This window comes from Marmota monax, unplaced genomic scaffold, assembly GCF_021218885.2.
Source record: "Marmota monax isolate L192 unplaced genomic scaffold, Marmota_monax_Labrador192_F-V1.1 WCK01_AAM20220418_F8-fsc00042, whole genome shotgun sequence".
In the NCBI taxonomy this organism is placed as follows: domain Eukaryota; kingdom Metazoa; phylum Chordata; class Mammalia; order Rodentia; family Sciuridae; genus Marmota; species Marmota monax.
The window spans coordinates 11,987,364-12,000,935 of NW_026693008.1; the positions used below are offsets into that span (position 1 = coordinate 11,987,364).

Here is a 13,572-nt window from a genome sequence, read left to right on the forward strand (position 1 = left end):
GAAGGTATTATTCATTTGCATTTTTATCATATTATAATATGCATCCCAGAAAAAGCTAAGTGAATAGGTTTATTGAATTTTCATCACCAAAATACTATGGGCTTCTTTTAAAAGCTTCCCTGGTAGGTTTTCAGAGAAAGCACAGCCTGCCAGCTGCTAGTGTAGGTATGTAAGCACAAGTCTTTTTTCTTAAATCCTTGAGGAGGATACCCCCATGCCAGTTTTCAACCCTGAGTGGAATTAGATGGGTTCACAGTCTTTTCAACTCAGTAACTAGGTATGGTTAAAGGACTCATGGGATGTTGAGAGATACAGAAAGCTGGGGTGGGGTGGGGGTATACTAGACTATAGCTCTCCTGACCTCATGTGATGTTGAATTAAGTCATATTATTAAAATAAAGCCCATAGCGAAGTTTATAGCTGGCTTGGTATCTGTTAGATAATACTTGCATGTGCTAATGATTCTTCCTTTTAAAAAGAATAGACAAGCCTCAATAATATCTGTGAGTTAAATATCTCTTTTTGTTTCTACTGTCAGGTTAATTTCTACTGACTCAAGGAAAAAAAAATTAAGTCAAATTACCTTCAATCTTGATGCTAGAATTCTTAGAAGGACTTTTAAATAAATGTGTAAATAGATAACTTTAAAACATGATTATGTTAAAAGAAAGGTTTTAAAAGAGCTATATAAAGATGTGAGAATAAGAGCTGCTTCTTGAGTCACATGAAAACAATGACAGAGCTTCCCTTGATTGGGAAGGCTGGTGGAGTCCCTGTTCATCCTAAATATTGGACACAGATGTCTCCAAAGAATTTATAACTGTTAGTAAAGATTATCAGCTCTATTCAATGTAAATCACAAATTTTCAAAGGATAGGCTGAAAGCTTTAACATGGGTGTGTTATACTCAGATCCACAGACACAGGGGTGACACTATACTGAAAAATAAATAAAGGAAGAAACTGAGGTTATAAAACCAATGCTACCTTCAAAATTCTAAGGCCAGAACAAGCTCTAAAAATGGAAGGAAGCACTTTATTTATATTTAGGAAATATTCTTTTCAAATGATGAGCTCTTTAATCTGGACTGGCTGACCCTGATACAGATCAAAGTAGGTAACAGATTTACCCTAATATACCCTAGATACTGTGTCAAATGTTGGGGAGGAGACTTATGACTTATTTCAATAAATCATTTCCACAAGAAATTCCTACCATGGCATGATTCTGACCTATGCAAGATTTAAATTGAAAATGTCCAGTAATTATTTCCTCTTAGGGATCTGTTGGTTTGAATTTAGCTCCCCCACATGGGAAGTGCTTGCCTGTTCCATTATTCTAAGGCACATCAACTTTGTTCCCTCTTGATAATCCATATTGATGTGTATTTTCTTGTTTCAAAATTTATTTATCATTAACATGTTCAAGAACACGGTCACTTACAAGAAAATTCCCTTGGTCATGAAAACCAAAGAATAAGCATTCTTTTCTTAATGTAGTGATTTAACTTTGCTGACTAAACAAATCAGTTTAAAGGCAAATTAAGGTGTCTGGTTCTGCCTCAAAATATTTCTTAAAACTTATATAGAATAACACTTAAAAGTTTTTTTTTTTTTAGAAACACACAAAAAATTGGGAACTGGCATTACAGAAATTTCTGTATTGTATATTAGATCAGTATGATTTTGGGGACTCCAGATTATGTCTCTTGTATTTCCATATGTAGGAAAATTTCCCCACAAATGGGAATAATCAAAACAAAGTTTTTGTCTCAGCATTTTGATGTGAATGACTTTGAAAGCCTGTATCAAGAATAAAGAGGAATCTACTCATGACTTGGGATGAACAGCATTACAATACCTAACAGTTATTTTAATTAAAGAAATTAGAACTGTTTCGGGAAAAAAAAGAAGAAAAAAAAATTCAGATTAATACTCTATCTAAATCAAACTAAAGCAAAAAGCCGCTAAAGCCAAAGCTGGAGGCTGACAGGTATCCAAATCACACATCCCAACTTTATTTGAACTTAATTTTATAAAGGTTGATCACTGATTATTTTTAGTAAAATACTAGTTCATCATTCCAGATGCCTAGGAAGGAAAGCATTAACTTTGGTCCAAAAAACCTGCTGTGAAACAAGGCAGGGAATATTCAATTATAATATTATATAACACTCTCCCTTTGAAATGAGTCTTAACAATTTTAATAAAAAATCATTTCCCTCAAAATAAGCAAATGATTAGTCATGAACATAAAATACAAGCAGAATGTTAACTAATTAATCTGTTGATTTTTCATCCCTGCTGCTTCTGGGTTTTAGCAATAACTTGATAAATTCATGTACTATAAAAATATGATTCTCTACTCCGGCGCTTTGCTGGTTTAGAGTCCGTTGACAGCGCTTTAACATTCCTTTCATATCTTAACAGCAGAACAGGGCATATAAACTATTTCAAACATTATACTCAATTTCAATCTTCTAAAAGAGTACCGATCTTCACTCAATCCTAAGTTATGAACAAAATATTAACTTATTAAAATAAAGTTTCTAAGGGGGAGAAAGAACTAAAACATGTTATAAAATTTAAATTTCATTTAAATACAATAAATCAATACTAGGCATAATAAATGAGCCTAAGTAATACATTTTGAAACTAATGATGAAATACATCGAAATCTTGTACTTCCTAGTTTTATGGGAAATTACTCTTTCACAATTCAAGCTAACTACATCCAGTATATTTACAATTTTTATGTTAAAACAACCATACCAAATAGAGATTTTTTTTCATAGATGAAACAAATTATATATATATATATATATATATATAAAACAAATACTCCAAATACTTTTTCTCATGTCAAACCCCCAAAATAAAAAGAACCAACTATATGCTTTACATACAATAAGACTCCCCAACCAAAATATAATTATTAACGTGGTTCCTGTTAACTTTGGAATTTCCTAAAATTAGCAATGTAAAAGAACCAAAGTTCTTTTTTGAAATCCTATGTTTTAGAACATCCAGTGAGTGTTCTTGTGTGTGCCTGTGTTCGCACATGCAATATGTATTCACTGAGCTATCTCTTAAACAGCTATAATCTTCCATTATGTCAGGGGATATTAGTCTAAGAATAAATCAAATAGTTTTCAGAAATAAGCTAAAAATATCATAAAAAGAAAGCGCTAAGCCTAAACAATCACTGTGATAGCATTTGTAATTCAGCCCACTACGCTCCTGGGATCACATAGTCCTATGATGACACATAATTCAGGAAGACCTCACTGAACATTGACAAGACTTTTTTTCTTTCTCTGGAATGGAAAAAATGCTTGATTTTTTGTCTTGTAAAACATGATCCCTGCAAAAGATATGTTCAGTAGAGATGGGATTTCAAATAGCTAGTAATTAGGTGAGGGTCAAAGGGGAGGCTCCTGTATTGGGATCATCAGACCAGTCTCAAGGGTATCCCCGGCAGTACCAAGCCCAGTATCATACAGTAACGAGGATATTATACAAGCACTAAGTTGAGGGGTCCAGAAACTCTAAATATTTACTTAAAATTTTAGGAACAAATCCTGGATACCATCATTGAGCACAATACTAGGAGGGCTACAGCAAAGAAGGTATTTGAGCCTGATGAAAAAACCATATTATTTGTCTAGAATTAAGAACCAAGGGAAGAAAAAGGACTCAACTGAAGATACCCTGCACAGTGTTTCACAATGACAAGACAAAACTCCTCCAGGAGCAAAGATTAGTAGTTAAGCTACAGAAAGATTATCATTATAAGAAAGAGTCAGGATACAAAGGCAAAATTTTAGAAATGGCATCAGAGTATCACTCAGTACAATGGACTGACTGGAATAAAGAAGAAAAAAAGTAAATGGTTTATTTCTATTCTATGGGGAAAAATACATGTGGGAGGACTTCAAAGCTTAATCCTTGTTTACTCTGATTGAGTATATTCTGATATACCTAGAGATGACTGTTTACCTTATGTAGCAAAAATAATGAGTATAATTCACCAAAAATGTGAAGGATGGCCATGGTCAAAATAAACATACAAAAGAAATAAAAGACATTTCCTTGATACCAATAACTGGTTAGAAAATATAAGAAAGACAGCATTCAAATAGCAACTTAAAAATTATAAATGTAGAACTGCTTCAGACTATCTATAAAAAAACCCCACAGTCCTATAATAGAAATATGTCAAAACTTTACTATGAAAAACCACTGAAATGAATAAAAAATTGTATCAAGTTTATAAATGGAAAAAAATAAAACTGGAAATATATTGATCATTCTAAAATCACTGTTTAGAATGAATGTAATTTAGATTAAAGTAATCACCAGTTGTGCTATTAAATTGATAAAGTGACCCTGAAATCCACCTGGAAAGATAGAAAATTATAAGATAAGAACCTTAAAACAAACAAATGAAACTTAAAAAAAAAAAAGACAAAATGAAAAGCAAAAAGAATTAAGGTGGAATCTCAAAACCACAATAGTTAAAATTTTGAAGAACAGCCCAGAAACTAAGCCATTTATCCATGAGAGCTCAGTATACAATACAGTATATCAAGATTAGTGGATAAAGAATGAATTATTTGATAAACAGTGGTAGGATATTGGTCGATAATTTAGAAAAATACAGTTAGAACCTCACTTCTCATAATGAATCAAAATAAATTAATAAGGGGTAAAGGAGTTAAATTTATGTAAAACATAACAATGCAAAAAATTTAAATTCAGCCCACAAATAAAACTGGAAAATGACTTCAAAGAATAAAGGCAATGAGAATATCCTAAAGAGAAACACAGGTTGAGAACCTAAAAATAATTCTATATGTTTTTAAAAAAGAAATTTTTTAATTAAATAAAATTTCCACAAATCTGACAAAATTTCTATATAAGCCACAGCATACTCCATATAAACTGATGCATAAACCAGGATACTCAAAGGGAAATGCTTAAATGACTTAAACAATTTGCAGAAAGGAGAATATTAAGAAAATATACTTAAAATCCTAACTTTCATTAATAATTAAAGACAGAGAGTTAAAAAGAAAAAATTTCTACCTGAGCATTTTTCAAAGTTATGGAAAATGACAATTCTCAGTAGGGGCCAGGGTGTGACCAAAAGGCCACATTTAACCAGTGCTTAAAGAAGTATGCCTTGGCAGAATTTCTCTGAGTTCCTGCAATACAGCAGGAACTATGGCGAGTTTTTAAAAATATTTGCCCAGAAATTTATTCTATGAGGAAAAAAAAGTGTGGAGAAATTAATAAAGTTTTCTTCAGAGCATTATTTATACTACTAGCAAAGAAATGACCAACATTAATATAAATAACATAGAACAGTAAACACCATTGAAAGGACATTTTGGAAGAATAGTTAACGATATGAAAAATTTTTAATGATATGCAGTTTTTTAAAAATAGGATATAAAATGGAATAATCACTTTAACACAACTTCATAAAAAGAAATAGAATATTAGGTAAGAAAAAGAAAGATAAAGGAGAAAGGAGAAGAAAGGCAAAAAGAGAAGTAAGAAGAAAGAAGAAAGCAAGAAAAGAGGAAGATAAAGAACAGAAGAGAACAGTAACAGCAAAAAAAATGCCTGGGCAGGGAGCAACCCAAATGTTCCTAGTGATTATCTCTATGCACTGAGACATCCTGTTATTTTTTTTTTCTATATCCTTCTATACTTTACAAATTCTGTACTGTGGACATATATTATTTTTATTACTAGGGAAAACATAGTCATTTTTTAAAGACTATTAAGGAGAGAAAATCCATCATGGTCTGTTCCTATCAGTCCAAAAAAGAATTGGACCCTGAGAATATCTGTAGGCAAGGGGAGTTAAAATAATGAGGGTTGGCTATATTCCCAGGATGCCAAACCAATGGGCTAGCTTAATTAACTTGGGGAGGAAAGTCAGTCAATGATTTTTGAGTTAGTCACTGAAAAGACTAAAAAGTTTGCTTATGTATACTGAAGAAGATCACTGTGGCTGAAGTGAAGGAGAAGCTGATGATGTTTGTGATCAATATTTCTAAAAATAGCCTAAAAGTTAACTGAGTTGTGTCTTTGATCCTACCTATCCAGACAGGGATATGAACTCCTGATATGGTTGTGGTAAATTTTCACTGCTGTAGAAACAAAGCCATCCCCATCTGTCCTTTATACCTCCCACAATTATGAAATGCTTAGGTTTTTTTTCCTGTCCCTAACAAGTAGGTATGAAATAATTTCAGCAGGATTACTTCATACCCTTTTAAAATAATCTTTAAAAAAAAGAAAAAAGAACATGCATTTTTCCCAGGGTGTGTTTTCAAGCTTAAAGATATTCCAATCTTATTTGTCTTTCTTCACCTCTCTACTGTTTTCAGCCTGCTTATTAACACTTCCATTCAAGTGCTAAGGGAAAGGAAACCTGGATTGCTTTTGCTTACTCTGCTAAAATCCATGCTTGGGAAATAGTTAATAAAGATGCTCCTACAGGGCTTTAGGAATTCTGTTTGCAAAAATAAAATTGGTTGTAAAGAATAAAGGGTGGAGGATGAATCTAATTAAGTACACCCGAATATCTTGCACATCAAACTAAATGTATCCTGGAGCATGCTTAACAAAAAGTAGTTAGCTAACTTTGTTTCCTTTATCCATCCTATTACTTTTTTCACATGATGGAAATTTATAAATAGGAGATAATTAGAAATGCATGATAGTTCAGATCATATTTGCCAAATGATAAATTCTAGCCACCTTTAGAAACATTTCTCCCAGTAAGCCAACTTGAGACAAAAAAGAAAAAAAAACAAAACTTCTTTTTAAAAAAATAAAGAAACAAACTGCTTCACATAAATATACCCATCATTAGGATAAAAGAAAATAGTGGTGGCATCTGGACCATGTTATAAATTTTTTTTACTTTTTACCTGATTTTTGTACTCTGAGAAGCTATAAGGAGAACTGCTATTATCTGTTATTAGGATACTATATTATGGTTTGCCCCAATCAAATGACATGTTTTTAAAACATGTCTTAAAAACCCCACAATAATGTTATGTATTTACTAATCTCAAAGAGATTTTTATTGTTAAATCTAAATTTAATGTCTATCTCATCAACACAACATACATTGAATTTTTGCTATTTTACAAATGCTATTCCTTTTGACATAGATTAGTCTGTGTCCAAAGGATCTGAGGATGAATTTCATGAGTGTAAATCTTTAACTGACTTCTGTTTTTCTACAGAAAAATAGATTTGAAATTAAAAAGAAGCTAAGAATATTTCCTTGAGTTCTTAATTTTTTTTTTAATTTAAAAAGAAATGACAATGGCCTCCGCACAAGTCATTTCTTTTGATAGAAAGGAAATGAGAAGGGACTAATAAATATATTTGAAGCCTCCCCAGTATGGCACTTTGTGACATGTGATCAGTGGATCCTCATGCTTTGATATGTTACAGCGGGAACTTTCAGAAATGACTTACTGGGTTGTACATCTGATTGAACAACTGCTCAGCTTGCTACATTGCAAAGTTGGGGAGGCATTGAAGCACAGACAAGGAAAGAAGGAAAGATCCAGAAAAACAACATTAGCTCAACAAATCCAGTGCATTCGCACAGACGAACTGGTCATTAAAAAAGAAGAAATTTCAGTTTCTAAACATTCCACAGTGAAAGTGAGAGGCTCTAGGGAAATACAAATGTTGATTTTGGCTCCGATAAAAGAATAGCTGGAATAAGAAATTTAAGGTTTGTATTACTTTCCCTTTCTCAAGTTAAATAACCCATGAAATAAAGAAAGCTGTCCACTTTTGATGATACATGAAGTGCGGGCCTCCAGCAATGAATCAGAAGAAGTACTTTTGGCCAAGCCCACAATTTATTACCTGAACTTCAAAGATAGTAATAATAAAAGATTAATTAAATCTTATCATTGAATTTATAGCTCTTCTTTTATACCAACACAAGCTTGAATATTCTATTCAGTCTAACTCCAGAAAAATAACAGATTAGCAAATGGCAGGTTAGCAATAGCACAATATCAGTAAACAAAACATTATCAGATTAACTTAAATGGAGAAAGAAAAAAAATTAAGTCAGTAAGATAACAAAAGAGACCTACAATACAGTATTATCCATTGCCCATTACCAGTTTCTACTGTTAGTTTAGAATTAAGAAATAAATACTTTTCAAAGATATCCTGTTATGTTCCAAGTACTTTAGAATCTGTAATTGTCTCCTGTCAATTTTGTGCAGATTTAGGTTTCTGGATTTAAATGTACTGAATATTATTTTAAATCGCACCCTCCAGCGATATTTCTTAAATACCTGCACCAATAATTTTGGGCTAGACATCAAGGTGTAGAGGGTGAAATATTATGGAAACTGTTACTTTGCTTTAAACTGAGATATGCCTTTTTATGAGCCAGATTCCTGTTCCTTCAACTTGAATAAATAAATAATGATTTTATCATGGTTTTAAAAATCCCTCTCCTCAAGCATGACATTAATTAGAAAGTTACTGAGGAGCATAAATCATAACACTTTGAATTACTGTTGCTTCTGAACTGATCTAGTCATACAAATCAATTACCTTCTACAACTTGAACCTCAAATACTCTTAAAAAAAACCAATATGATCCATGCATTAATAATCAGGTTCTTTTCTATATGTCGATGTCTATAATTGATGAATGCACTGAATTATAAAGCACACTCATAACTACTGGTTACTCATAATTTGGTTAGCATTGTTTAATCAGTCTTACCAATATCAGTAAAGATTTCCTCACACATGAACATCTGACTGTGCCATGTTTAAGAGGAGGAATGGAATGTCTAAAGGGTAATTCCTTTTCTGCTATAACCATTTTTCATCACTAAGGATTTGAAGATGTCTTAAATCTACACAGTATAATGAAGGGTTAAAAGTAATAATGTGTATGAATGTTCTGCCCAAACTGTTATGTAAAAATTCAGCTTATCAAAGTTAAGCATTATTCGTAAGATAAAAATCAATTAAAATCTCTCTTTGGATTTCACTGTGTTTGGCCAACTAGGTGCCTGTTCAAATAAACACATCTATGATCTTGTATAGATTTTAAGGCAAAAAATACTGGATTCTCACAAATCTTGAGCAAAGTTCCACTGAGAATACATGGTGTATTTATGACATAATAAAACTACTATATTTTCAGCTTTCATTTAGTCAACCTTTATATTTTATTCACAAGTCACAAACCCTTTTACTAAAAAGGAGGCCCAGACACTCCTTAAGCTTTTATAGCTGCTTATTTTTCCATGAGTAAATGATGTGTTTATATGCATATTCACATACTGTTGGCTTATAATTTCAAATATTTCATGTAGATCTCAATTCTTTTTAAGGTGATGGGTACTTGAGGTTTTTATGGAACTATTTATTAGCAGAATTAAAGACTACTGAAAAAAACTATTTTAAACTTTTGAATGTAGTTAATGCTAAAGAGCCAAAAGCAACAAAACAACATCTACAGGTTAGGAATAAAAATATTTAAATTATCATTACCTTATTTAAACTCACTGTACTATGCACTTAGGAGACAGTATAAGCAAAGATTATGTAAATACTTAGAAATAAGTTATCCTTTCATAAATTAAATAGTTTCTTTATAGAAAGACACCATATTTGTCATTTCACTTCTGGTGATATTACAAAATGTTAAAATCTGTTAGGAATAATGATATAATATTTACAGGATTTGGTCTGTGAATTCCAGTAAATTTGTCTACCTGAGAGTACAAGGAAAACACTATGAGTGATCTCTCGGGCAAACCACAGCTATGCTGAAGAAACTATACTGAATTGCATAGATGTTGATTTATTAAACTAAGTCATGTACATGAAAACTATAAGCATCAATATGTGAACCTTCTTTTTAATTGCCAGGGAATTTCAAATTCCAGAGATGACTTACACTAAAAAGGAGGGTGCAGTGCATGAGGTCTACAGAAATCATAAACAGGGTGGCCTGACCTCCATAACAGCTCATCAGAGTTGATGGAGGGTGTCTTTCAGGATCATATATATTTGAGGTCCTATTTCATTCCACACTCACACACACTACAAGTGAGGTAAGATCATGAAGACCATACCAAGAATCTGGTGAATTTCTGTCTCATAAAGTTATCTTGGCGCCTACCTTATGGTCACAAAATTGTTTTATTAAGTAAAAATGATGTTTCATAGATATATATCCTAATATGCATATGCATGTATGCCATATTGAAGGGCACTTTTATAATGTGTCAATAATGTATATGATACTCCCAATGCATAAATAGCCAAATCAAACTGCACTTAAATGCCCTTGAATGGATAATTTAATTCTCTTATTTACTGCTCAGGATTCCTACTTAATATTGCTTGAAATCAGGTAAATGGTGAGTGCACTATGAAACATATTTTGTAATACAGAGATTTTTCTTGCCATTTTGTTATAAAGAGATTCAATTTGTACATTTATCTCTTTCTGTACTAGTAAGTAGACTCAGTGTAAAATTTCTAATGACAATTTCCTAAAATGTTCTGTAAAGTGAGCATAACTTTAGTCACATTTCAGTTACACAGCACCATAAGAAATAGGATATTAAATTTTAAAATATTTGGAATGATTCTTCCATCAGTATGTGATTCCATCACATCCCTGTCCATCCATGTCATTTGTCTTCATAACTGTAGATTCTAGTGTGCTATGAATTACACCGTCAAACTTTTATTATATGCTTTATATGTTAATGTTTAAATTCTTATCTGTTTTGAATAAGTTTATAAGTTGTCAAAGGGAAACGAAATGCTTAAACTCATAACATTATGAGTTTGTATGTGAACGATGAGTGCAGACGTACCAAACAACACAGGGAAAAAGTCAAAGGAACCATGCATGACTGGAAATGCACTCCACAAGAATGTCCAGGTCAGAGAAAGCATGTGAATGTGACAATGGAAAGCCCCTGCTTTCCTTTCCACAGCCTTCTATACACAACAAGCTTTCTTAGACAGTACGGTCATCTGGGGTCAAGGATAAACAGTCATTCTACAGATATGCTGGGACTTGACTATAGTGGTGAATTTCTAGAATTTAATGTTGTTAGGAAAAATTTGCAAAGTTCTCATACAAAAATTAACCTACTTCTAAAAGTAGTACTAGTTCATCGAAGTATAATGGGGCCCCTGGATTCCTTGGTTTGCTGAAAACATTTCCATTTATTTTTTATGATAGTTGAGATTTGCCCAGAGAATAATGGCTGGTTTTTATATTTTTCATTTCTTCTACTAATTTCATCTATTTTTCAAGTTTTCTTTAGGCAGGAAACTTAAGATAATTTTTTAGGTTCACAGACAGATTTAATGTAGACTTCTTAGGAATAAAGAGTAATACTTTTATCAGTAGACAGCAAAGATAAGGAGTTTCTTTCTTTTGAAAAATGCCTTTTCCTTTCCCATTCTATGAATTCTTTTGAAAATGAGCGTGTTTTTTTTTTTTTCTTAGACCTCACTTACCTTTTTTAACTGGGCTTCCAGTTTGCTACATTCTTCTTTCTTTTGTTCAATGGCTATTTCTAGAGATTTTAATTTGGAGTCCCTTTTCAGTCCTGCAGAAGCTAATGAAGATGCATGTTCTTTGAGGTCAATTAAACTAGACTGAAAGAAAAAGAATGCTGGTAAGTGAAACACCACAATTTCTCCTAGCTATGTCTTCAATTTGAATATACTGATTCTATACTTAACAATAAAGTATGCATTAGACAGAAAGGGTAAATATAGTCTTACCAAGGTAACAATAGTCAGCTCTGGCCAGGAAATTAAAGTTGGCCAGCTTACAGAACCAAGCAGGATCTAATTGCAGCAGAATCAAATGTGACCAAACGGTGTGGTAAATGCACTTTTCACATCTCAAAGTCATGCTAATGATAGAAGTAAGGTCTTAACCTATCATGGCAAAACAGACACCCTGAACCTCATTTACATTTACCGCTATCAGACCATAAAGACTCTAAGACCAAAACGAAAGAAGATTCTGACTTTAATGCTTCCCCTTAAGGGTAAATCTAAAACTTTTTAAAATCCCATTTTTAAAAATTAGGGGGGTACCAGGAATTGAACCCAGGGGTACTTAACCACTGAGCCACATCTCCAGCCCTTTTAATTAATTAATTTATTTTTATTTTGAGACAGGGTCTTGTTAAGTTGCTTAGGGCCTTGCTAGGTTGCTGATGCTGGCTTTCAACTAGCAATCTCCCAGTCTCAGCCTCCTAAATCGCTGGGATTAGAGGCATGTGCCACCACACTGGTCCCTATTAAATTTTTATCAAATTCCATTACTTAAACAGATCACTGTTTTTCAAACATCTTCTGGAGAATCAAAAATAAAAATATTTTGAATTTTAGAGTAAAGTAGACTGCATGTTCCAGTCCTTTGTAATTCAGATTTAACAGATAGAATGAATCTCCCCAAACTCAGACACGGGGTTACCTATATACTTCCAGCCATCAACCATGTCCAGAAACCAAGAACTTCACTGTTCAATCTAAATTTCAAAAACTAAAGATATAAATATTTGCATGTATCTATGAACATAACTTTACTACATATAAGGGCAATGTTCACTATTCAAATATGAAATGGGTAGCAACATTTAACTATGGGACTAAAAAATCCAATTTCATCCCAAATCAGGCAGTGTGAATTACTTTCTTATCTTTCTGCAGCACCTTGGAGTTACTAAGCACACAGAATCTTTCTGAAAATAATAACAATTTATGCTAGGCTGCTTCATGTGCACTGGAATGACCTTGAGGATGAAGGGCATCATCACCCAGCAACACACTCCTAACCACTCTGTGAGGGACAGCTTAGCCATTCTCATGTTTCAAGTCAGGAAACTAGGGCTCACATTAGCTATGCATCTTGTTGAAGGTCACCCAGCTATTAAAGGAAGATAACAGTCTCAACACAGGTCTACAACTCTGATTTCATATACTTATCATATCACTTCCACCGAAACAACAAAGGACCTTATAATCTAGTTATTTTGTCATAGTAAAGACATACAATCACCCCATCTAAATTATAAGATCCTTGCTAACTGCAAATCTATGCTATTCTTCTTTATAAGTTTTAAAACATGAATTTTGATGGCCATTTTAGTCAACTTAGTGAGGCTGTGCTCCTCAGATATTAATCTGGAATTTGTTGTACAAGGTATTTTGTAGATGTATAAAAAAACAACACTTCTAATCAGTGAGGAATGTGACACATGAGGACAAAGCTTCTGTGCCTTCCTCCTTCCACACAAACTATAGTAAGTATAGGACCCCAAGCCGGATTAGCAGTAAAACAGTAGGCAGAAGACTTAAATTCTTAATTTTCATTTCAAAGAAATAATCTCTTCTCCAAAACACTGCAGGCATAAATTTTAGGGATTTTGCTTCTGGGTTTCCTCAAAACTCCTCTAACTCATCAAATCTTTTTCTTCTTTACTTGCATTCCCAATTCATACAGGAC

The 13,572-nt window shown here is 32.7% G+C and overlaps 1 protein-coding gene across 16 annotated transcripts in view; it reads right to left on the bottom strand.

Annotated features, from left to right (window-relative positions):
• Positions 1–13,572, bottom strand: part of Erc2 (ELKS/RAB6-interacting/CAST family member 2) — an 882,113-nt gene that overhangs the window by 432,178 nt on the left and 436,363 nt on the right. For 12 of the 16 annotated variants that reach the window (XR_009227574.1, XR_009227575.1, XR_009227577.1 and 9 more), the window contains 2 exons: positions 11,568–11,708; positions 7,509–7,544 (listed from right to left, as the gene is read on the bottom strand). Coding sequence is in view for 12 of the 16 variants with exons in the window: in XM_058582166.1 (XP_058438149.1) it covers positions 7,509–7,544; positions 11,568–11,708 (177 nt within the window). In the remaining 4 variants the exon portion in view is untranslated. The remainder of the gene's footprint in view (positions 1–7,508; positions 7,545–11,567; positions 11,709–13,572) is intronic. The other 4 variants (XM_058582164.1, XM_058582163.1, XM_058582160.1 and 1 more) reach the window with 1 other exon arrangement.